We start from the raw sequence: 26,832 nt of genomic DNA on the forward strand, positions 1-26,832 counted from the left end.
CGACCCATGAAACTATGAAACTATCTTAGTCCCTCACACAGTTTTTCAGTTTCCAGTAGGTTTCTCTGCTTTGCTGCACGAAACAAAATTGAATAATTTGGAATGAAGAAAATATCCACTATGCACCTGTAAAAGAGGGTAAAATTTATACAGACTAGTTTATAACTTCAGAAAACTCTGGTTCTGTTTGGTTAGCCTGTGACTTTCCTTGATTCAGTTGTTTGATTTTCTTTAAGACTTTGTCAGTGAGTGTGTACTGTTAACAATATTTTTTATTTAATTAGATGGTTTAGTAGATTACAGTAAATTGAGAGCTTAATACAGGCTCTCATACATTCAAATTTAAATGTGAATAGATATATTTTTAAAAAGAAAAATGGGTTTGGGCATAAAAAAAATCCACTCTAAACCAGAAGAATCTGATCTGTAAATTTTTTTTAGATACTCTGATGCACCAAAGCACCCATGTATATACCTGAAAGACAACGGGGCAGGGATCAAGGATCCTGTCTCCAAAGGTGCAAACTTGTTTCTACCAGTGCTGGAAGTTCCTACATGAAAGGGCTATTAACAGTTGAAATGTAACTTGATTCTTGCAAGAGGAGTGTTAAAAGGACTGGACTGTAAACTGAGTGAATTCTGATAGGGAGACTAAGTGAGACAGAAAGGGGCTTTTTGGAAGGCTCTTTCAGGAGTTAGTCTTTCCATGTCCACTGTATTTAAACACCTGGTAAACTGTGCATGCATGTGGTCACTTTTGTTGTTTTTAAGATACATTTTCTCTGAAATACTCCTAAATAAATAGGACTTTGTTCTGTGAAGGCTGTGAGATCACTTAGCCACTGTCACTGCTCTCAGGGAAAATGGAACTGCAATGTGCAGTGGTCTAAGGCAGATCTGCTAAGGTAATAACCCAAGTACTGCAGCCCAGAGCCAGTTTTAAGAATGGAAGAATCAACTGATTGTACTTTTGAGTTATGTGGCTGTTAGATGTTTGAGGTGCACTTAATGGGCATTTATAGACATGCTCTGGGAGTGTGTGGGGTGGGGGCGGGGAGAAGGTACTTTAATTAGAGTGGCTCCAAGAGCTGTTCTGATTAAAATGTTCAGAGTGTCACGTGTATAAGCGTCCCTGTGCTGAAAAATTATGGCAGCTGCGCTTTAACTAAAGCTCGTCGAACAAGCTTTAGTTAAAGTGCCCCCACTGCTATTTTTCAGAACGGGGACACTGATACACATGAGGCTGGAGTCTGCTGGAGTGTGGTAATTACCAGTGTACTGTAGTTACAGAGTTTCGAGCAGCCTTACTGCACATGCATAGGAGCCCAGGGGCAGTAGAAGGCATCTTGTGTAGTCCACCAGGTAACTGTGACAGTTATAAATAATTGTTATTTTGAAAAAGGACTGTATTTCTTTGGAGTTGGCAATAGTTCATAGCCTCATCTCACATTCTGAGAATATAGGTTGTAGTTTGTTGTCTTCAAAGGGGAACACCACTATTGCCAAGAAGGGCGATGGGATCAAGAGTGGTGAGTGAGCCAGGGGGGAGGGATGGAAGCAGGGAGACTCCCCCCCACGAATCAGCACCTTTTCTGCTTGTCATAGGGCAAGACACATGCAGGTGGCAAGCAGTGCTCCTGCTGCTGGCCATTGCGCCCTGCCCTGCCTCCCCCACTCCGCCTCTCTTCATCCAGGAAGAAGGCTGGCTCGGCTAGACTCCACCGCCTCCCCGACAAACCCTGGCCCCCCCCCTTTGATTTATGTGGCACGAACTGCTGGTGGAAGTGGCAGGCAGCATACAAAGGCGAGCTAATTTAAATTTTAACTGTAATATATTAACCATATAAATAGAATTATTGTTTAACCATTTAACCTTTCACATCCCTGGTTTAAATCTGCACCCCAAGAGTGGTAAGGCAGAGTACCTGCTAGTAGCAGCTCCGCTGAGCACTGTTGATTATTTGTTTCCTAGTACCTTCTCTGCCTCCAGGGATGGGAGGCCTACCAGTTACAGTGGTATAAACTATTCCAGTAGAACTCTTAGGCCTGTCTCTTCATGTTCCAGAATAAGTGGTTAAACTGTTGTAACTTTAAACCTTTCCTTCACTTACAGTTAATTGGTAACAGCTGATGCATGCTCCCAGGTGGCAATCTCCCCCTCTTTTAAAATGGCTTAAAGTTACCTATGTCTACAGCCTACGACAACAATTGTAACAAACACATCTGTCAATTTTAAGAAAGGTATTTCCTCTGAAATATGGCAGAAGTGGTAAATGGATGGAACTATATCAGCAGGATTGAGATATGGCTACAGTCTCCTAGGGAAATTAAAGAAGGACCCAAGGTTTCTGAGAGAGTAAAATCTTGAGCTCTTTGAGCTGAGAGAAGTGGAGAAAACATTTCCTTAAAGCTTATAAAATGCTTTGGGATCTGGCTGGGTGAGACCCTACATTCAAGTCATTTTCCCAGAGCTCATTGTCAGTCCAGACGAGATCATTCTTTCATTCTCAGGATACTCCCTGTCCCGTATTTCTACCTCCTCACCCAGGGACAGCTTTATTTATTTATTATGACCTTTTTGGTGGTATTCCTGGAATTTCTGAGGATTTCTCCAGAGCTGTATGGACAATGCTGTCCTGCTTAGCATTTCTCAAATGTATTGTCCTTGAGGCCTTTGAACTACATTACCTGAAGAAGTAAAGTTCTGGTTGAATTATTTTAATTTTTAAATCTTGGGTCACCACACAGTGGTGAAACTTGTAATCTGACCTGGATGATTTCCCCAGAAGGAATCTAAAAACTTTTGTTCTAAATTTCTTTCTCTTTCTCTGAATTTCTCTACCAGGCATTCACTTGGTAGATGGGAGTTACATGTTTGAATCTCCTCAGGCTGAGTATGTGGTAGAACCCTAGTTTCCAATTTTCTGGATGACTGATTTATAACCACTAGAGTTTTATGTAAAGAATAGGTATGACTAGACCACCTTGCCTATGGCAAAAAAAATGAACCTCTGTGGATGAGATCTCTAACCTCAGAAGAGGACTCTGGGCTACAGGATTCCAAGAGGATGGAGGTGCTTAAGCTCTAGAGGCGAGCAGGAATTCACACCTTCCCTGGGTGTTTTTGGTTTTCATTGGTTAACTTTCAGGGGCTCCCTGCTCAGCGTGCCGACTCTCTGTCACCTTTTAGAAGTGCCTGTTTTCCATGCTGACTGTACAGAGTCTAGGTACCTAAACCTTTTTCTTTGAATCTACCACCTGGGGCCAGGTACCTACATTTTAAGTAGGCCAAAGCCAAAGTTGGAGGTGCTGAAGGGAGCTGACCTGGGTTTTGCACTGAGACAGGTAATCACAGGAAATTGCTGGCATTTAATGACAGTTCACTGCTCTGTATGAAGTGACTTGATCACAGACACATGCCTAGAAGTCTATAACATAAATAATTGACATCTTTGTTAGTTAATCTTACTAGAAAGCACATGAAGACTAAACCACGGTTTTATCCTTGGGAACATGGTTGCAGAAACGATGACTGAGCAAAGCAGAGAAAGGTTACCTTTAGAGGTTAAAGGTAGTTTCTTTCTAAACTCTTTCCTATACTGTATGCTTCTTCCCTTTTAGAAGCAGCAGCTCAAATAATGCTTCAGCCCACCTCAGAAAGCCATCCAGGGCCCAGCAGACTACTCTGTTTGGCAGAATGAAGGAGTGGGAAAGAGACTGAAATCCATCCAAGGCTGAGGGTATCTGACCAGGCTTGGGAATGCTTGGATTCCTACACTGATTGGTTGTGCAGAAAATGCTTAAGATAGAAAAAAGATTCTCCTGCTACTTATTAACTCATTTTAGCCACATTCCTGAAGATGCTTTACTTTAAAGTACTGTATGTACATTGATTTTCTGTAGCTCATACCATAGATATCTTCTGAATAGGTAGATCTTCCAGTCTTCAGTGGTGGCAATCTAGCATTATTACTGAGCACTAGATTCATTGTACAAAAGTCTTAGCTTTTGTTAATGTCCTTAGCAATCATAGTGTACTGCTATTCCACACCAGCATGTGCATTGTGGTTCTTGTTTTTTTACCTTCAGACAGATTTCCGAGTTACCTTTATTTCTTTAGTTAATCATATGTGCCACACAGCTCTCCTTTTAGTAGTTTTATAGAAAAGCAAGGTCCTTTCCAGGTGTGGCAAGAAAATGTAAGGAAAATGCATGCATCCCTGGGTGAAAATTGTGCAGAAATACGTTCTACATGTAGAACTCAGGCTATTATTTCCTCTATACACACTGTATCTAAACCAGGGAACAGAAATAATATTTGCAGGGTAGTAAATCTCATAACTAAGTTTGTAAAAACTAAATGTCAGTAACACTTACACTGTCAGGTGTAACTCATTCAGCTTTTGGTTTTAATTACTGCTTTTCTACTTGATTTCCGCCCCCCCCCCCCACTCTCAAAAATTGCTTAATCACAGTTGCATTTTTATTGTGTTTTACCTTTAAAGCTGAGTTTCAGATATTATGAATTCTTATTTTCAAACATCAACCTGAACTCTTATATTCAAAAACCATCAGATGTTTATTTTGCTGCTATTTGATTTAAAAAATTGGACAAGGAAATAGAGGAGGCAGAAGGAAGCAATGTTGATTTTTAGCTGTTTAGTGTCAGGCGTACTTGCAGGTAATGCGTTTGTTTGGCTTGAGGTTCATTGTGCTATGTTAACACCTTGATACCAACATTTCATAATAGCACGTGCACGCACACACACACGTGTACATGAATGTGTGCATGCACACAGACACGGTAAGAATTCCAGATGGCCAGGCTGACGGATCTTGAAAAACGTTCTTCTGCAAATTCTTTCTTCTATTTTATATTATCTACTAAAACCTCAAATGCAGTTAATTGTATAAATATTTTTGTTTTGTTTTTATTTTCTAGGCATCCTTTGTGATGCAAACACCATACAATAGACGAGCAAGTCCTTGCTTCGCTGAACGTGGTTGAAGTGCAGTTTTGTACAGTACATTTGTTAAGTACTAGTGAATGGGATGCCGTGGTAAACAACTGAGCAGTATGTCTGCGAGCAAGGAAATCCATATATATATGGGTTCATTTATGAGCATTCTGTGAAGTCTACTAGTTTTGTATTCTGCTTGTTTAAGAGCTACAAGTAAAAGCGCTACACTGCCAACTGCATGTAGCGTTAGGAAAGCAAATTTCTGTCATCAGGAGGATTGTAGGTAACTGTTGCTAAGTCTATTAGAGATATTTATAACCTGAGGCTTGATACCCAGGATATGAAATAAGCCAAGGATCTCTCCAGCACTAATATAGAGAGGAGTTGATCAACTCTGCTAGATAATTGTATACAAACCATGCAGAAACTAACTCAGTTCATATTTTACTGCTTAACTTTTGCTTCTTTTCTATAGAAGGGTAGGAAACTTGTACTTCTAGCACATTTAAAAAGAAATTTCCTTTCACGTCTTCTATAATTACATATAATTTATGTTTATTTTATCTTAGTGTTCTTTCTAGAACCTAAATTTTACAAATATTTGTATAAACTTATATAGACAGAAGGCTTTTCTGCAATATCTTTTACTGAAGCAGCATTATATCTGGAAGAGTTGTTGGACAAGCTTTTGGGCATCCCATATTACCAGAACTAGGGCACCTGATGCTCAAATGCTTGTCCAGCAGCTCTTCCAACTATAACAACGGTCCAATAAAAGATATCACAAAAAGCCTTGCTTCTTGACATTTCCTGGACCATCACAACTACAACACTCCAGCCCCACTATAAATTTATACACAGGTACAAATGCACAGGTTTGGTTGTAGCAGTACAATTTTGTGAATTCAGAGGCAGTCATTCTACATGTCCAGTAGCTGTTTTAGAAGACTGCTGTAGGATTATTTTTATTTTTACCAAGTATATAACAATGTCCACTCAAGTTTAAGCAAAGGGTATTCATTTATTTTAAGAACTGTAGTTTAAATTCCAAGATGCATTAAACTGTACCATATTTTATTGTTTGTTCACTTGATTTCTAATTCATAATAGTCAGTAATTAATTAAAGAGTTCATGGCTTATTTCATTGGGAAGAAAATTTCTCTGGGTTGATCAGTTTGTGTACTCATGATCACCATCGCTGGAGAGCCTCAGAAACATTAGCGAACTTATCTGCATAACATCCATGTGAGGAAGACTAATATTATTCCATTTTCCAGAGGGAGAGCTAACAACAGAAAGCTAGTGACATTCCGGTGTTCAGACAGGAAGTCTGTGGCAGGAGTAGGAAATGAATGTAGATATATCTCCAGTTTCAGTCTAGTGCCTTAATCACAAGCCTATCCTTACTACCTTCTTGATGTGCAATATTATCTTGGATATAACTTTTTCACAGTAATGTAATCAATAATATACATACAGGCACCAGTATTTGTCATTCTGATATTTTATAGTCCTATACCAGTTTGCATACCAAAGATCCTAAACAGACTTGTCCCCCCACTTTGTCTGTGGCAGGTTAGGGTGTTAAGTCAGGGTTGGCCGTGTGATTTTTGCTAACAGGTTAGACGAGGATTTGTCTGGGATGATTTGGCTAGGATCCTGCCTCAGGTAGGAGGTTGGACTAGATGACCTCTGGTGATCCCCTTCAGCCCTGCTTCTCTGTGATTCTGACTTTGAATCTTTAGGAGCCGTAACAACCACATCTGGCATAGTGGTAGTAATCATGTCATAGGACCTGCAACACTGTATAACCATTGAGAAATACTGTGCTACCTGGAAGGAGGGGAGAAGTTTAGATTTTTTTTAATTATTAATCTAATTAGAAGCTAGTTATCTGTTCTAATACTAGGTTAGGATGCTGTGGTTAACATTATAACCACTTTTATGTATTTATTTTATTTTTTTACACAATGAAAACACAGGATGGGAATAGTTGCCCAGGTTTGCTTGATTGTGCACTATATATCTCTGTTGATGTGATGTTTTAGAGCTTACAACACTCATTAGCATGATGTAATTAATTAATTCAAATAAGTTACATTAAAAGAATGGTAAAATTGCAAAGTCAAACACTCTAAAGGTTAAGAAATGTCAGAATTAAGGTTGCCCATGCAACATCAGTTTGGGTGTGGGCGTGTGTGTGATTAAAGGCTATATCATATTGCTCCCATATATAGGGACCAAAATAAGGTTGTACAGGCAAACTTAATTCTTTTCTTTCCTAACTTCTGAGTACTTGATTTTTTTCAAATTTTTGTTGTTGTTTTCATTATGTAGAATGATATTGGGTGCATCTACACATGCACTTTACTTTGGAGTAAACTAATTAGCTCCACAGTAAAGCATCGGTATTGGGGTAGAATAAACGCTACTGATTAACTCCGCTGTAGGATAGTGTGACAGTACTATCTTACAGCCGAGTACTTTCCTGCTCTTAATCATATGTGTAGACCAGGGGTGGGCAAAATGCAGCCTGGGGGCCGGATGCAGCCTGCCATGCCATTGTATCCAGCCCATGAGGCCCCTAAAAAATCTAGAAAATTAATATTAATCTGCCCTCGGCTGCCTGTCCTGCAGCCCTCAATGGCTTGCCAAAACTCAGTAAGTGGTCCTCTACGCAAAATAATTGCCCGCCCCGGTGTAGACAGTGACACGGGGCCTAAATTGCACCTTCTCAGCCCAGCCACCAGGGGCCTACTCCACCCTGGCTCAGATTGCTGCTGTCCTGGGCACACATGTAGATGATGCGTCCGGGAGCGGTTTACTCTGGCTTGAACTACTCTGGAGTTTATTGTGTTGCATTAATTGCACATGTAGATACACCCACTGACTCCCAGTGTGGGTCGTTGGCAGCGCAGCGGTCTATAATAGAACTAATGAAGTAACTTAAAGCAATTCATATCATAGAATCATAGAAGCAGGGTCGGAATGGACTATGTAGAACTTCAAGCCCGACCCCCGCCTGGGCAGGAGAAAAGACTGGACTCAAATGAGTCCAGCCAGGTAGGCATCAAGCCTCTTCTTAAAGATCCCCAGGGTAGGAGCCAGCACCACTTCCCTAGGAAGTTGGTTCCAGCTCCTAGCTGCCCTAACTGTGAAGTAGTTCTTGCGGATGTCTAATCTAAATCTACTCTCTAATAATTTGTGTCCATTGCTCCTTGTCATGCCAGGGGGCGGGAGGGGAAACAGTGTCTCCCCTAAACCCTTCTGGTCCCCCCTAGTGAGTTTATAGACAGTCACCAAGTCCCCCCTCAGCCTTCTCTTGTAAAGGCTGAACAGGTTTAGGTCCTGCAGTCTCTCATTGTAGGGTCTGCCCTGTTGTCCCTGGATCATGTGGGTGGCCCTCCTCTGGACCCTTTCTATGTTGTCCACATCCCTCCTGAAATGGGGCACACAGAACTGGACGCAGGACTCCAGCTGTGGCCTGACCAGTGTTGCATAGAGGGGGAGGATCACCTCCCTGGACCTGCCCGAGATGCATCTGTGGATGCACGACAAGGTGCGGTTAGCCCTGCCAACCGTGACCTCGCATTGTCGGCCCATGTTCATCTTGGAGTCAGTAATGACTCCAAGATCCCTTTCTGCCTCCGTGCTCTCAAGAAGGGAGTTTCCCATTCTATAAGTGTGCTGCTGGTTTTTACTGCCTAAGTGCAGCACCCTGCACTTGTCAGTATTGAAACGCATCCTGTTTATGTCAGTCCACTCCTGTAACCTATCCAGGTCTTGTTGTAGTCTTTCCCTCCCCACTAGCGTGCTCACCTCACCCCAAATTTTGGTATCATCAGCGAATTTAAACAGGTTGCATTTCACCCCGTTGTCCAAATCGCTGATGAAGAAATTGAACAGTGCAGGCCCCGGGACCGAGCCCTGGGGGACTCCGCTGCCCACTTCCCCCCAGGTCGAATATGACCCATCCACCACCATCCTCTGAGTATGACCCTGGAGCCAATCTGCAATCCATCTGACTGTGTAGGCATCAATGCCACAGTCGCCTAGTTTTATAATGAGGATGGGGTGGGAGATGGTGTCAAGGGCCTTGCTGAAGTCAAGAAAGACTACGTCCACGGCGACACCTGCATCCATTGCCTTTGTGACCTGATCATAAAAGGCAATCAGGTTGGTCTGACATGACCTGCCCCTAATGAAACCATGCTGGTTGCCCCTGAGCATCATCCCTGAAGCCGGCCTATCACAGATGTGCTCCTTGAGGATCTTCTCAAAGAGTTTCCCAAGGATAGAGGTAAGACTGACAGGCCTATAGTTGCCCGGGTCCTCTCTCATCCCTTTTTTTTTTTTTTGATGGCTCTTATTTTTTATGTGGACTTGCCTTTGGAGGGAATGCAGGCATACTTTTGCTGGTTGTTTCACAGGTACATTGAAACCGAAGATGAAACCTGCATAAGCCAAGAACCTGCTCTTGCCAGAAAATGTCTATGGTCCTGGCATGCCTTTGCAGCTGGAAAGCTCCCGCTATAAGATGGAAAGCTGTCTAAACCAAAACATTTTCCCAATCCCATGTGATTCTGTTTTAGATTTCACTATATTTGCTAGATAGCAAAAGAATATTATGAGTTGGAAATAATGTGTTCAAGACTAGGTTTTTTATGGAGGGGCACTCTCAATAAATCCTCCAGCCCTTCTTAGTCCTCTTCTGTTCTTTCCTGCCCATGTTACTCCCCGTCATATGGCTTTAGTGCCGGTTCTTGTCTCCCAACCTTCTCCCTTTGCATGCATGTCAGACTATTCCTTCCTTTTTCCATGATTGTCTGCTTGCTCTCAGTTTTGGTGCCTGGCACCACAGAGACTATTAAAAGTTGGGAGAAAGTTAGCAATTAAGGGAGAATCCTTGACAGGCCTCACAGTCCTAGGATGCAGAGTACTCAGTTAATTCCCGGGATGTTGTGTCTGGTGCCTGGTCAGGTATGCAGGTTGAGGGAGTGAAGCACACTCAGTGCCAGGGGAATCTTTAGAAAATGTAGGCCTGAACTCTACTGAGAGTTTACTGAAATGTGGAAGGTGCAGTCTTGCAGAGTCTTATAACTAGACCACATTTCAGTAGTTTGTATGGGAACAGCACTGGGTAAATCCCTGACAACAAAAGCAGTCCTGCCAGATTTCCAGTGCCTGTTTGAAAGTATGGAAGTGCTAGAGCAGAGGTTCCTAACCACTGGGCCATGGCCCGGTACTGGGCCGCAAAGGGCTGGCTGCTGGGTCGTGGCATGAGCTTTAACCACTGCCAGCAACAGGTCTATGCCCAGGCCATGCCCACACCATGCTGATTGGCTGGGTGAAAATGTCCTCGCTTGGCCAATGATACTGGGTTTAGCTTTTGAAATTGAACCATGGTAACTGTGGCTAGTTACTTCCATATCAGCACAACTGCCGTAGCTACTAGCGTCTGGCTTGTCTCCTCCTGGTATCCTTGGCAGCTAGCTAGCTAACGTTAGCCAGCTAGTGATATGTATGTATGATTTTTAGCTATTGTCTCTTCCTTTATTGATGATGTTCCTTGCAACACCCCCCACGTGAAAATTTAATTTAAATATGTAAATTAGATTGTTTCTATACCCCATCTGCTAAAATTCTTTGAGTGAGTTTGCCAGGCCTCAGTATAAAAGAAGTTGGGAACCACTGCACTAGAGCTTGTCAGTGAAACAATGAATTATAAAAGTGGCAAAACATACTTCTGCCACCTCATTTTTGGATACAGTGGGACCATTTGAGTTTGCCAAAAACTAAAGCTTGGGGCAGATAGCAACAACTGCCACTTTTTGGCCTAACATCTTAAGTTGGGCAAACCTATCAACTCCTAAACAGGAGAGTACTGGGAAACTGCTTCCATCACCTATAAAATCATAGAATCATAGAAGTTGCGTTGGGAGGGACCTTGTAGATCTTCAAGTCTGACCCCCTGCCTGGGCAGGAGAAAAAACTGGGCTCAAATGATCCCAGCTAGGTAGGCATCAAGCTTCCTCTTAAAGACCCCCAGGGTAGGAACCAGCACCACTTCCCTTGGAAGCTGGTTCCAGATCCTAGCCGCCCTAACTGTGAAGTAGTTCTTACAGATGTCTAATCTAAACCTCCTCTCCAACAACTTGTAGCCGTTATTCCTTGTTATGCCGGGGGGCGCTAGGGGAAACAAGGTCTCTCCCAAACCCTTCTGGTCCCCCCTAGTAAGTTTATAGATGGTCACCAGGTCTCCCCTCAGCCTTCTCTTGTGGAGGCTGAACAGGTTCAGGTCCCGCAATCTCTCATTGTAGGGCCTGCCCTGCTGCCCCCGTTCATGCGAATGGCCTTCCTCTGGACCCTCTCAATGTTCTCCACATCCCTCCTGAAGTGGGGCACACAGAACTGGACACAGTACTCCAGCTGTGGCCTGACCAGTGTTGCGTAGAGGGGGAGGATCACCCCCTTGGCCCTAATTTAGATGCACCTGTGGATGCCCTGCCAACCATGACCTTGCATTGTCGGCCCATGTTCATCTTGGAGCCAGTAATGACTCCAAGATCCCTTTCTGCCTCCGTGCTCTTAAGAAGGGAGTTTCCCATCTTAAAAATGTGCTGCTGGTTACTACTGCCCAAGTGCAGGGTGCTGCACTTGGGCACCAGAAGCACACTTATAAGATGGGAAAGCTAAACTATAAACCAAAAAATATATTTTTGGTTTATGGTTTAGCTTTAAATCTGCTATTATATCATAGAGAGTGGAGAAAAGATATTCTTCCTAAGTTTGTATATTTCTAATGTGAAATGAATAGAATTTGTGTCTCATCTTCTAACAAATATTTTTCCTTTACATCTTTATGTAAGTAAATTACTTCTAACTTTCATTGTTCTGGTAGCATTATGTAAGAAAAATTGGGTTCAAACTGATTTACTGTTTCCTTACCTTCTCTGCCTTATTCTTTCCATATGCGTTGCTTCATAACAAAGTGCCTTTAATTGTAAATGTTCACATGATGAAGAAAACACGGACCCTGGGCTTTAATGCTTCCTTTGCTTGATATGCACAAAAATACAAAAGGCTAATTGTGTTAAATATTTGGTCGCAGTTTCTGTTTCCCTTCTTTAAATTATGGAAGTCATTAGTTTTCTTCATATTTAATCTAATCATTTTAAAATTAAAACTCCTGTTGCTCTCTGTTAGGATCGTTGGTGAATTTGGTGCTTATAAAAAGTGGAAGAATTATATATATGGAAAATGAAGTCCTGTTTTTGTCAATAGGTATAGCAAGTCTGACAGCAGTGGCACTGATCATGCCATTATAGAGCAGCCTGGTTTTGTTGAAAGGTCTGAGATTAATCAACAGTCTGCATATTTTATACATTTTGGTCAGTGCTAACTTGGGTTGGTTTGATGAGAAGTATCACTGTGCTGTTATGCCTTTAGCCATTCACTCACAAACTTCTGCTGTTTTTCAAAATCTTCAAGGCAACTGTTGTTTCATATTACCTAAATGTACTTATTATAGGTTATTTTTTCTACCTGTTCAACTATTAGAATTGGATGGGCACTAAAGACATTTCTGAAAGCAGATACTGAATCCTGCTGTGTGATTGGGGCATCTATAGTCTTTCATAACTTTGACTTGTGTTATGAAGTGGGTTAGGAAGTATATGAGTCTGACCAGTATTCCTCTGTATAACACCCACCCATATAAAGTTGTTGGCTGCTTCATTTGTCTGGCCTTGAGTAGTCCCATTCAAGTCATTCTGAATATGCACGTTGCTACATGCCCAATCAGCCAGTGGAGGCGTAGCTTTGATTTAGAAATGCAATTATTTAAGTGCATGGGTAGTTCTAGTTGATGCTCATATGTGGAAGCTGCAGCTGGTGCAGAATGCAGAGGCCTGTCTTCTCTAACAAGGATAGGTCACCTGGAGCGGTAACTCCAGGAGAGTCTGCACTGGCTTCCAGTAGTTTTCCAGGCACAATTGTGTGTCCTAGGTTTGATCTAGAAAGGCCGAAGTGGCCTGGAAGTGACATTCCTAAGGGACTGCTGTCTCTTCTCAGCCCCACTGTGATCCCTTGAGTCAGCTGGGAGCAACCTCCTGCTAGTACCGTCAGTCCATCATACCAAGGTGGCTTGGCCTGACCCTGGACATCTTGTCTAAGCACAGCAAGACCTTTCTCTTTGGGCAGGCATTTAGCAACCAGACTAAGCCAAGATATTGTTTAGTGGATCTCTGCTATACTTTGTTTTATTTTGTTATTTTATTTTTCCTAAATAACATTATTCTGTTTTCTCTTGCAAAAATATCCTTGCCCCTCTTCATCATTTTCGCATGTTTGAGAGTCAGGAAACTGCTTAAGCTACACGTTCTTAGTAGATACAAGAAGTTGCAGGAGTTCGGTGAGGTCTAAGTCATGCTACTGGGTACAGTAGTACAGCAGATTAGTTTTAAGTCGTCTCAGTTTAGCAGAAGAGACACAAAACATTAATCCACACTAGTAGACAGTTTATGCCATCATTTCTACTTCCGTGCAAAGCTTGACACCAATGTAGACAGAGAGAGGTCTTAAATTTTGATACACAGCCTTAAAATGTAGCGTTATTTAAATTTTTAAGGGACATACCTACAGAGTTAAAAATTAACCAGAACAGGAGAACAGCGTTTGTAAATATTACAGAACAGTTGTGGATTCACACTTTGAGGATTAACGTATTTCTTCAATAACATAGGGGTTTTTTTCTTATAGTTTTACATGTGGTACGCACAAAAATGAGGCTGAGAACGCGGAAGGCTTCTCAGCAGTCAAATCAAATTCACACACAGCGTGCTTTGAGGACAAAGAGGAAACATTCAGAGGTAGAAGAAAGCTTACCTGTTGGAGGAGGAAAACCACAGAAAAATGAAACTGGCTTGTTGTCTTCAATCAAAAAGTTCATTAAAGGAAGCACAACCAAGGTATGAGCTCTTTTTTTTCCTAAAAATCTTAATTGCCTCATACTGAGTTTTTCTTAAAAGTTGTTGGGTTTACTATCAAGATATTCCTTTGGAAAAGTGAGAAATGTTACCTTATTAAATACTAAAGAACAAATTTTGCTGTGGAGTTTATGGGCTGTATTCAGACGTGGTATCTCAGGGCTAAACCACTGAATTTCTATCTTTATCTAGCCAGAAATCTTAAACATACTGATCTCCAGACTTAAAATTTGCTCAGTGCAGATTTTTTTGGGGGGTGGGAGCAATTACCTATTAACAGCTTGAACGCAGCCATAAAATAGTTTTCAAAACTTATTCTAATTATTTGAGAGTCATTTATAATAAAACTTTTAATCTGTCTGTGTCATCAGTCCAGAAGTTCTGATAATACAATTCTTCAGCAGCAAGAAATGTATAAAAAATCAGTTAACAGAAACGTATGTGCTTGTAAATTTTTTTTCTGTTATTAAAATTGAGTTAAAAGGCTGGTTTAGAATTTTAACTTTTAGTCAATACATTAAGAAGCAGTGTTCTGTTTAAAAATGTCATATAACACCATGCATTCCAGTCTGAATTTATTTGTTCAGCACCCATTGTGTTAAAAGGCAGGCACTCACTTAAAGGAAGACTAATTTAAATTAGATGGATAGCTAGCTAGATAATTTCTTCTGTGGTAAAGGTTGGATTGTTAGAAATGATTCATTTTTTAATTTACATTCGACTAAGCTTGCACAATGAATTGATCCCAACTTCTGGTTCCTAGCCCAGTGATTTAATATTTTAGCTGCAACATACTTTAAGAAAGTAGTTGAATCAAAATAATAATTTTCATTGAATTTAAAAGCAAACTGAAAGATTTGTGATTATTTCAGATTTTGTTAACCTCCTCCCTGCTCATTTTAAAGTAACTTAAATTTTGGTCCTAAATTTACCTTAACATAAAACATAAAATTGCACCTTTTCTTTCTCCTGTGTGCATGTGGGCTGTGAAACAGCATTAGGATGCGATATTTATGTGGCTGGGCTCTGATGATTTCACAAAATAGTTGTGGTTACCGTGGTAACGTCAGAAGTCTGAGGTGGATTGTGCTCATTACTTTATATAGTCATTCAGTTACCTGGATGTTATGCTGTAAATGGAGAGAGAGATTACATACATCTGTAGTAATGAGCGTATATAAGGGAGTCTTTTAAGTATATTGAAGCTAACATTACAGTCAAAGGCTATTACTTTAATATCACAATGATGGCTTTTGCTGTCCCTTAAAAATCAGCTTATGTAGATATGCAAGTAGCTAAAATATGCCCATTAGAATTCAAATGTCTGTGGGCCTTACCTGGTGGCCTGTGTGATGCCTCCAGCTCCTGTCTGAGTCAATGCATAACTTTAAAACAATCATACTAATTCTTACATCAGAGATATTGTCCATAAATCTAGTTTCACAGTAGCACTAATGGAGATGTAGAGATATAGTTCAAATGAGGTGCCTTGCATGACAGGGACCACTTTTACTAACTTTTAACAGTTTTTAAAATGTTTAGCCTAGCCTTTCAGTGATAAAGACGTAAAGTGCTATTTTTCAAAGTTCAAAAATACTGACTGTGGTAAGTTACACTGATCTTTCTTATTTGGGGATTATAATAACTGTGTAAATGATATTAGCTTTTTTCTGTGTCTTGTGTCTGGTTTTGTGTGTTTTTATGTCTTACAATGGGTTGTCTCTTCTGGATTCATTGCAGTCCATTCATTAACTTTTATTTTTATTACAGAGTATCTGAAAAGAAAACAGCATATTGATATTGAAGTGGTTTCCATACTAGCTTTAGTCTGCCACAACCTGTATTGGTTAAATTTGGAGCACTGACTGTGAACAATAATCTTTACAATAGAAATTTTCTACTGTAAAGCAATTACAGCAACACTATCAGATGTAATTTCATCTTTAAATACTATTGACAAGCCACTTGAACACTGCTTTTATGATTTGTAATACTAGACCCCCTTGTGTCCATTAGTTTATCTTACTACCTATATATTTCAATATTGCTTTTGCCCATTTTTTCTTTTTCTTTTTTTTCCTAAGTGGTAATTTGCTTTACTTCATTTCCAACAAACATATAACTTTCAGAAGTAGTCGAGTTGTGTTTGGTTTGTGTAACAGGAAAAGAAAATATATCTACGGTTTGGTTTTTAACTCTTAACGTAAATGTACTGCTCCTGAAAGGTGCAAGATTGACTGTCCTGGAGACCTGAAGTCGTTTTCACAGAACATGTGCAGTGCGGGTGGGAGCTGTGCAGGTTTCCCCACATCTCCTCGTTATGTTCTTCTGGAGGGTCCAGCTCAGTCTTCAGACTCGTGCGGTTCTTTGTCTCTGTCCTGATGAACTCCACAAGAGCTCCTAGAGGTGCCAGTCATGACTGTGGTTTTGGGGACGATTCTACATCTGTATGGCAGCACCAGCTCAATTCACATCTACCAATGAGCAGCCTGAACGTGTTAATGACGTTCTGTCACTTCTTACCTGAACTGAATTTGAATTAGTGATCTGCAGGTCAAGAGGCCTTACCATCCTTTTCCCAATCCAGGGAGCCTTCTGTTTGCTGTAGTAGTTATCTTTCCCAAATACTTAGTTTGCCTGTTGATGCAATAATGTTAATTGAAGAATGCAAGATCTTGCTACAGCAGTGATTGTTGGGAGGTTTGCACTTTTTCATTTTGATACTGCTGCTACTGCTGCTCTTGATTTTTCACTATACTTATACTTTAGACTGAACAAGGGCTTTAGATTTTTATACGCCCACTAATTTTAAATAGCCTATTTTTTGCCAGGTTTTAATTCTGAATTTTGTCACTTGCCTGATGTAGGAGTATTTAGTTCAGAGATGTGTTGTAGGCTAGGCCCCATATACTTTGCAGCAAACTACGTCTGATTTAGCCGTCACATTCTACAGTTATGTGGAAATTCTGCAGTAGTTTCAACCTCTTTTTTTATTTTAAAATTTCTAATTGGACTAAATATGAACATGAATAATACAAGGAGCGCTGCAACTTTTTTGTTTGAGATTTAAATGAATTTATTTTACACTATCTGCACAACTTTTCAGCATATTGTAGAGGGTCATCTTCAGATTTCATATATAGCATTTTTTTAAGACATGGGGCAGTTTGCATATGTTGAGAGAGAACAGGATACGAAATGCAACACAACAGAGCACAACACAACATGCACATAGGGCAAATGTATAAAAAAAAATGTTTTGGGAGAACCAAAGCATATTTGAGCATCTAAAAGGAAGCCACCTTACCCAAAAGTAGGAGAAAACAAAAGTAGGACTTAACCTCTTCTTTTAATAATTTGCCCTCTGGTTTTTTGTTTTTGTCCCATAAAAGTCTGACACAAACCCTGTACTATGACTAACTTTACAGCATTTCTATATTCTGTACTGTAGCAGAAATTATTTCTGTACAGTTTGTCAATACCACATTTTATAAAGGGGGCACATATAAAGGATTTAATATTGGCTTTTGTGATGCACTTTGCTTCCCAGGTATTCCGATAGTGAAAGAAAGCAGGTTGCAGATAATTGTAATCATCAGGTTATCCATTACTTCAAGCATCATTGCAGTATCCCGTGCTGTTTCATTAATGCCAAAACACTTGATGTTTACAGATGTGTTGTGCATCAAAAAAGGAGTTTAACTTATTCTTTTCTACAAAAGAATATGTGTATACAGCTTTCTTTCCTAATACTACCTTCTGTACCTTGATTTTTGACAGTTTGGCTGAGTTATACCTTGCCATCTGGAATTTCTACATTATTTTTTTCTTACCTAGAAGCAGGGAGAAGTTTTTGATTGGTGGAGTATCCAGTAGTATTTACTAGAAGAAAAGATAGTATTTGTAAGATGTATTTTTACTTTTTCTCTTTTAAGGAAGAAAGAGAACATCCTGCAAAGAGAAGTAGAATTGAGCGTGACATAGATAACAACTTGATTACATCCACACCTCAAACAGGAGAAAAGCCTAACAAACAGATCTCTCGAGTGAGACGGAAAAGTCAAGTAAATGGAGGTTTGTAATTATTCTAGTCATCTACAAATAAGACCTAATACACTGACACCAGTACATTAATATAGTTGATCCTGCCTACTTGGAGTAATGTAGAGTTTTGCCATTGATTTCAGAGAGGGCAGGGCAGGGCCCACAGCATCTCATGCGTGCCCTTGGTATCAAAAAGGCTACTGGCATCCTGGGCTGTATTGGTAGGAGTGTTGCCAGCAGATGGAGGGCAGTGATTCTTCCCCTCTATTCAGCACTGGGGAGGCCACATCTGAAGTCCCATGTCCAGCTGTGAACCCCTACTACAGAAGGGATGTGGACACATTAGAGAGAGTCCAGTGGAGGGCAGTGAAAATAGTTTGGAGGCTGGGGGACAGGACTGGTGAGGAGAGGCTGAAGGAACTGGGCTGATTTAGTCTGGAGAAAAGAATACCGAGGGGGATTGACGAGCAGCCTTCACCTCCCTGCAGGGGGTTGCAAAGTGGATGGAGATGGACTGTCCTCAGTGGGGGCAGATGACAGGACAAGGAGCAATGGGCTCAAGTTGCAGCAAGGGAAGTTGAGGTTGCATATTAGGAAAAACTCATGAGGAGGGTGGTGAACCACTGGAACAGGCTCCCCAGAGAGGTGGCGGGGTCTCCATCCTTGGAGATGTTTAAGACCCACCTAGACATAAGCCTTGCCTGGGATGATGTAGTGGGGGTTGGTCCTGCTTTGAGCAGGGCGTTGGACTAGATGTGACCTCATGAGCTCCCTTCCGGCCCTCCTTGTCTGTGATTTATGTTCTTTTTTGGATTGTAATTAAAAATATAGCAGTTGTGACTGAGAAACAGTGTGGATAATGTTTTATCTTTCTCAAAATCAAGTGATTTTGAGAAGCATCTTGGAACTCTTTAGCGATTATATTTTGCATTCAAAAGGCAATGACAATAGTTCTTTGAAATTACTCATCTTCCAAGTGTTTTACAATCAAAGGAGATTTCACTGTACATTGTGTGTCCTTTGAGAACAACCATCATTCCAAGGTGCTAAAACACTTGGTCAGACATTTAGGGTACTAAGTTTTTTCATAAATATATATACTAGCATGTATTGTTCTACTTATGATAATTATGTTAATATTTTTAACTTCCTGAATCATATTTACACTTCTGGCTGTCACCCCATCACTTTGTCATCACTACAACTTTAAAGTGTAGAATTTTTAATAAGTACTTTTAAGTGTTACATAAAAGGAACAGCAACTATAACTTGTACTGGTGACTTTCTTTTGATGGTTACTTTTTATTGACAAGGAAAACCAAAAATGTCTGATTCTTTGAACTTTGGGAAATAATTTTAAATTTTTATAATGGCTTGTAGAAAAGCTCAGTGATCTGGTTAATATATAGGTTTTCTGTTTCCAGCATGTGTGTTTATCAAGTGATAATGATTTGACTCAGACTTATTTTTCAACCAGTCTGACTGCAGCTTTTGAGCTGTTTTGTAATTTGTCATGGCTTGCTTGGTGCAGTAACAAAGGCATGTTTTATTTTCAAAGAACTGTATGGAATAGTTAGTGCAAAATTCCATAACAGACCATTTCATATAAAATACATTCTTGTATTTAACAAGAAAAAAGTGTTTTCTTAATTGCATAAGGAAGTTATAATTCCATCTTTGAACTCTGGATAATGAAACCTGGCAAAGTCTGTCTGTCACCAGCTTCCCATAATGAGGTGGCTTTATTGGGCTTTAGATTAAGCCTATGATAAATAGTTTTAGGAGAATGGTTTCCTTCATATTTGTGTTTCATGGCCAGGGCCATCCCTGGGGAGGGGGGGCGAATTGGGGTGATCGCCCCAGGCCCTGTGCTTTGGGGGGGCCCCATGGAGCTGGGCAGAGCAGAGTGGCGCGGTGACTCCGCACTGCCGCTGGCTTCATGTCTGACTGCTTGGCACCCCCTCGCCTCTGCATCTGCTGCTGAAATCCAGCACATCTGGCGCTCCCCACCCCCACTGCCAAATCTGCTGCCAGCTTCCTCGTGTCCAGGGGCAGGGCCCCACACACGCTGATTTGCTCAGATCATCTCTGCCCATTGCCCTGGCTTGATCTTCTCTCTTCACTTCTGTTTTCTAGAATGTGCACTTAGACTTTTTCATGTGTTCACGTGTGATATATTTGAAGTGCACATGACACCAGTTTTTACAAGTTGGTTGTCAGATAAGGTTTCATTGTTTTTGCTGTAAACCTTGGACAAAAATATTAATAGGGGATAAAGCTTCAGACGCCTAGAAATAGCGGAAGTATTTACAACTTCTCAAGGGTATAAAAACTAATAAAAAGGTTGCACTTCTTAAAGAAGATGCCCAACCATCTTAGCTTTGCCCCATAATGATATTCTGAGCAAATCAGAAATTCTTGTTACTTCACCCATTACATTTTCATTTTATCTGTCACCTCCATCTAACCCAGGAGGTGCACAGCCCCACCAGGGGAGACGCCTTGTTGGACCTAGTGCTGGCCACGGGTGATGACCTGGTGAGGGGGCTGTGGGTGCTCGACCACCTGGGCGACAGCGATCATCGCCTGCTGGGAGTCACCATCCAGCGCAAGGCGGCAATGGCCTGCAGTAAGGCAGTGGCCCTAGGCAGTGGCCCTAGATTTCAGGAGGGCAAACTTCAACGAGCTAAGGAGGATAGTTGGAGAAGCACTGAGGTCCCAGAGGGGAGGGGAGCCAGGTGTCCAAGGAGAGTGGTCGCTCCTTAAGGAGACGATCCTCCAAGCCCAAAGGAAGGTAATCCCAACGAGGATCAAAGGGAGCAGGAGGGCACACAAGCCTCCATGGCTCACCAAAAGCATCTGGGATTGTCTCCTTGCTAAAAGGGAGGCGTACACCCAATGGAAAGAAGGGGGCATCACCAGGGAGGACTATACTGCAGTCGCTCGGGGATGTAGGGGGGCAGTCAGGAAGGCCAAGGCAGAGATGGAATTAGGACTAACTTTCCAGATTAAGGACAATAAGTCCTTCTTTAAATACATAGGGGGTAAAAAGAAGGTCCCGGGTAATGTGGGGCCCCTGCAGGACGCATTGGGAAATTTGGTCGTCACACCAGACGGCAAAGCTAACATGTTTAATGATTTCTTTGCCTCTGTCTTCCTAAGTAGGGACCAGAACAGCCACCTCCCTGCTGGGCCCCCCTTGGACCCCGGGGGAGGCACACCTGGGCCACGGGTTAGCGAGGAACTAGTGAGGGAGCTTCTGGAGGGACTGGACGTATTCAAGTCAGCCGGCCTGGATGATCTCCACCCTAGAGTTCTAAAGGAACTGGCCAAGGTCATTGCAGGACCCCTGACACAGCTTTACGAGCACTCATGGTGCTCTGGTGTGGTGCCGGAGGACTGGAAGAGGGCCAGCGTAGTTCCCATCTTCAAAAAAGGGAAGAAGGAGGACCCAGGAAACTATAGGCCAGTTAGTCTTACCTTGATCCTAGGCAAGGTGTTCGAGAAAATTATGCTGGCACACATCCAGGAGGGGCCAGCGGGGGACTGCATGCTTAGGGGCAACCAGCACGGGTTCATCAGTGGCAGGTCCTGTCAGACCAACCTGGTGGCCTTTTACGATCAGATCACCAGATCATTAGATGCAGGGGTAGCAGCGGACATCGTCTTCCTGGACTTCCGGAAGGCTTTTGACACTCTCACCTCGTTCTCATTAAGAAACTGGGGGGCTGTGGTGTCGACACCCACACAGTCAAATGTGTCGCCAGCTGGCTGGAGGGCTGCACCCAGAGGGTGGTAGTGGATGGGTCCTTCTCAAACTGGAAGGACATGGGCATTGGGGTTCTGCAGGGCTCTGTCATCATTGACTCCACGATGAACATGGGCCGGCAGTGTGGGGACGCGGTCAGGAAGGCCAACTGCACCTTGTCGTGCATCCACAGATGCATCTCGAGCAGGTCCAAGGAGGTGATCCTCCCCCTCTACGCGGCACTGGTCAGGCCGCAGCTGGAGCACTGCGTCCAGTTCTGGGCGCCGCACTGCAGGAGGGATGTGGACAGCATGGAGAGGGTCCAGAGGAGGCCACTCGTATGATCAGGGGACAACAGGGCAGGCCCTATGAGGAGAGGCTACGGGACCTGAACTTGTTCAGCCTCCACAAGAGAAGGCTGAGGGGGATCTAGTGGCCCATTATAAACTAGTCAGGGGGACCAGCAGGCACTGGGGGAGTCCCTGTTCTCCCGAGCACCGCCAGGAATGACCAGGAATAACGGTCACAAGCTGGCAGAGGGTAGGTTTAGGCTAGATACCAGGAGGCGCGACTTTACGGTCAGGGCGGCTAGGGTCTGGAACCAGCTTCCAAGAGAAGTGCAGGCTCCTACCCTGGGGGTTTTTAAGAGGAGGTTAGACAATCACCTTGCTGGGGTCGTTTGACCCCAGTACTCTTTCCTGCCATGGCAGGGGGTCGGACTAGATGATCTACTCGGGTCCCTTCCGACCCTAGAAACTATGAAACTACTGTAAATGCCTCACACTTAATTGTCTTACAACTTCCTGATCACGTGCAGGACACACACAAACATACAGAAGGGAGTGATCAGATTATGGGAGATGCTGCAAGCATTTGTAACATTTCAGATGTTAAGCATTTTCCACAACTGGGTCTCATGCTCGCTTAAGGCAGCTGGTTATCCAAGAGTTATTAGACATAGAGCTAACCTGGCCCTGTATGGAAACTTAGGCTGCTTACAAACCTAAGCCTTCCCCCAAAAAAATGGCACTTCAAACTCCACGTTCCTCCGTCCAGAGCCCAGCACTTGCCCAGAAGAGGCAACACTTAGTTGGACCTGGCTCACACAGCGTCTGTATAGATGGGGTGCTTTAGTGGGGCTTTTTGGGTGATTGAATCAGCTTTAGATTAAAGCACCAAAAAATCCTGCTGTACAGACACTGCAGAGCTGGATCGAACTAACACGCTGCTGCTTCCAGTAAAGCGTGTTTCTTCACGTCTGTCGGCAGCTGCATATGCTGAAGTCATGCTGTTAAAGTTCTCCTGGGAAGGAGTTAGTCCTGCGTCTGTAGCAGATGCCGTCACTTCGGTTTGCAAAGTGAGCAAGATACGATCTCTGATGTCTGGCCTTCCACAGGCCACATTTCCAAGGACAGAATCCTTCTCAAGCCACCTCTGAATTTTTGGTCACAGATGACTTCAAGAATGCCACGTGAACCAGGTCATATACTTACTTACCTACCTGTATCTTTCCTTGAACCTCATAACTCTCCTGAGGATGCTAAGCTCCACATACCAGACATTTTTTAAGCTGTATCTTTCTTTCTATCTAGGAAAAGGCAAATTTATAAATCAGCTCCATTTATGACTTAGCAACTCTCTCAAGGGTAAACCCAGGTATTCTGTAAATGGGTCTTGGCTTTCATTATGGCTCCCTGTTCATTAAATAAATATCTCTTCCCTCTCAAGATAGGAGACATTCCACTAGGGCTCAACCAATGTCTTGTAGCTTGTCTCAGACAAGTCCTTATTCCTAAGACACTAGGGTAGCTTTTGGGAGGTCAGTCCAGATGTCGACCAACCACTAATCCAGATAAGTGTCAGGTCCCATGCTCAATTTTGTGGAGCTGTCCTGTGGTTGAGAGCTAAGATTTCTGTTTCTCATCTCCTTGAAAGGTAGCTGCTAAGCACTCACTCATGGTGGTTAAACACTGAAGAAGAAAGGTTTTCCTGTCTTTCTCTGACTGGAGTTTTTCAACATGTCTTTGTGCATGTGGAATGCCTCCATCTCTCCCGGCGCACAGACACGCACGTCCTCACTGTTCGAATCCTTGCTTGGATGTTTGGTGCTAGTGAAGGAACGGAGGCACGTAGGGATTTTCCACCATGTACAGCCCTTTACTTTAGGGAGCACGAGGGCATTCAGGGCATATGCGCAGCCCCCAACAGGTACCGTTGACTAAAAGATCCCAAGCTCATATGTACTAAATGCATGTACCTACAGCAGAAACCATGTGACTCCAGTTTCTGTAAGGCCATGGTGCTCAACCTTTGGGCCCCACAGCCCAGATGAGGGGTGCAGGGCCAGTCCATGGGCCAGATTGGACACTGCACACTAGGTTTGGGCCTTGCGCCACCTCTGCCTGCCAGCATGGGGCTTCAGGGGACCTGTGCTGTCCTGGTCCAGTCCCACATTCCAGGATGGGGCTCCTGAGGCCCAGCACCACCTCCGCCTGGTCCAGTCTGCCAGGATCTGGCTCCAGAGCCCAGCTCCAGCATCTAGGGCCACAGAGCTCCCCATGGACTGGATGGCACAGTGCCAGGAGCCTTTTTTCTTCGGCAGAAATTGCACATTTTGGAATTCATCCAGACCACTTATGAGACGGCATTTTTCAGCTGAGGGATGCGTATGAGGAGATACGCATATTCATAAAAAGCCTCATTTAAAACAGAGATGTTTAATTAAATTCCATGCCTCTTGTCATCTGCGATTATGAAGACTAATTCTAGCATTAATTTTTTTAGAATAAAATTGACATAAGGACTATCTAAGTAAGGGATGTTGGGGAACTAGTGGAGTCGCGCTGACCCTAGAATCAATGGATTTTAGGGAACTTAGCACTTCATATGTCTTTCAGGATAGAGCCCCAAATGTTTAAAGTATTTAAACTTTTATGCATCATTCATTTATAATCTTTTTTACAGTAACTGGTACTTGCTAACTTCTTATTTTTATGCTGAGATAATGATTTTAGCGAGTGATAATGCTTTTATTAAAAAAAATCCTCATGTTATCTTACATGACCCTTGATTAAGAGGGAGGCAAGTTCACTGTGGCTTTTATTCAATGGAAATGGCAACAACAGAAGAATGTAGACATGAGCAGCAGAATCACTTCAATGCCATTTTCTGTGTTTTATTTTAATCTACAGAAGCTGGAAGTTATGAAGTGACAAACCAACATGTAAAGCAGAATGGAAAATTAGAAGATAATCCCACCACTGGCAGTCCCCCACGGACTACGTTACTGGGGACCATATTTTCTCCTGTTTTCAATTTTTTCTCACCAGCAAATAAAAATGGTAATTATTATCTAAAGTGGCCCAATTTTACCTGCTTATTACATTAATAAGATAATATCTTAGTATGATTGCTATTTAATTTTTTTAAAGGTTGTCAGGTGAGCCTTAATGTTGACTAACCAAGCATAGGTTACAGCTGCTATAAGGAAAACTGTACCTAACCCTTTAAAGAGTTGCTTTAGCAGTATAAGAGGAAAAATGCTTAGATGCATTGAAATATTTGTTTCCTAGTCATGACTGTCTAATATTTTACATTGAGTTATGTAGTCTAAAAAATCATTTGACATTAAGTTCTTTAACTTACTACCATCTAAAATGAGTTTGTCTCTTTCTCTATTCTTGGTTTGTTTTCAGTAGCTTGAATTAATAGGGCCATCTTCAGTTGTTCCATTTTTTCCTGCGTCTGTCAGTGAATACTAATACTTTGTTGGGTAATGGCAGTGAGTACCAAACCTTAATTTCAGGAACATCAGGATCAGATTCCCCCGGGCAAGCTGTTGAAGCTGAAGAGATAGTCAAACAGCTTGATATGGAACAGGTGGATGAAATCACTACAAGTACTGCAACGTCGACCAATGGAGCAGCTTATACTAGCCAAGCAGTGCAAGTCAGATCTACTATCAACAATGGTTTAGAAGAAGTGGAGGAAACAAGTGATCGTGATCTACCACCACTGACAGGTAGGAAATGTGAATTTTCCTGAGATACCCATGTTAAATGTTCAGTTAGAAAAATGTGTTTCATACAGACTCTTTGTCTAACGGAGCATGCAAAAGTATTTACTTGCATCTCGATTTCTGTGAGCATGAGGCACTGGGGATACTCCCTTGTTAGTCACCAGGATAAAATCTTAACTTTCTGTGCCAGATCCATTTCTGATGTAACGCTGACTTCCACAGAAACCCCAAGTCAGATGAATTTTATGATTGAGGGGGTCCAGATTTTACCTCTTAGTGAAAAATGAAATTAAAAGAAAAACTGTTTAACTGCCTGTTGTCAAAGAGAAGTTCCAAGTCCTTTGATCGCTGTCACCTAAGAAAGTATCACATCGTAGCAATATAGATGATGAATGTTTCCATAATTATCACCATAATTTCCAAAGAGAAAATCCACACATTTTTCTACAAGAGAAATCTACCTTGGTTTTGGACAGTTATTTTTTTTTAGTCTTTAAAAGATGAGATCTACTACAATGCAGAAGGCCAGTGCAAGTTTATGTCCTGTTGTGTGAGTCTTACTTAAATCTTCAAAATAATGCTATTTTAAGCAACACAAAAGCTTATGTGGGCTACTTGCATAGGAGGTGACTCTCACCCAAAGAAAGTGAGGGGTGGAAGGGAAATAAAGCATAAATGTATTAAGTACAAATTTTTCACCTTTTAAAACCATGCACTAATAAGACTAGCTCTTGTGGTTTTTTGTTTTATTTTTTTTGGTTGGTTATTTTAATTGAATTTTAGCACCAGTATCTCCAGACAGTGGTTATTCATCAGCTCATGCAGAAGCCACCTATGAAGAAGACTGGGAAGTCTTTGATCCGTAAGTATTAACATTTGTAGCGAAACATTAAAATTATAATTTTGAATACTAGATTAAATATCATTAGCTGGTTTGTTTTTAACAGTAGAGCTTATTTGTGATGTATGGTTTTTTGTTGTTGTTTTTTAAACAGGCTGTCTTTAAAACTAATAGTACATATTGACCACTTACCGTTTATTTGTTCAGTTTAAATGACTGAGTTCTTATGTTT

General features: G+C 42.0%; 1 protein-coding gene across 1 annotated transcript in view; it reads left to right on the top strand.

Annotated features, from left to right (window-relative positions):
• CTDSPL2 (CTD small phosphatase like 2) overlaps positions 1–26,832 on the top strand; it is a 63,862-nt gene that overhangs the window by 16,984 nt on the left and 20,046 nt on the right. The window contains exons 2-6 of the mRNA XM_090029357.1: positions 13,723–13,931; positions 17,885–18,023; positions 24,933–25,082; positions 25,547–25,762; positions 26,543–26,621. Coding sequence (XP_089885483.1) covers positions 13,746–13,931; positions 17,885–18,023; positions 24,933–25,082; positions 25,547–25,762; positions 26,543–26,621 — 770 coding nt within the window. The 5' untranslated portion in view covers positions 13,723–13,745. The remainder of the gene's footprint in view (positions 1–13,722; positions 13,932–17,884; positions 18,024–24,932; positions 25,083–25,546; positions 25,763–26,542; positions 26,622–26,832) is intronic.

The sequence above is a fragment of the Crocodylus siamensis genome, chromosome 15 (genome assembly GCF_052110815.1).
Source record: "Crocodylus siamensis isolate JL-2025a chromosome 15, ASM5211081v1, whole genome shotgun sequence".
NCBI classification, from domain to species: Eukaryota; Metazoa; Chordata; order Crocodylia; family Crocodylidae; genus Crocodylus; species Crocodylus siamensis.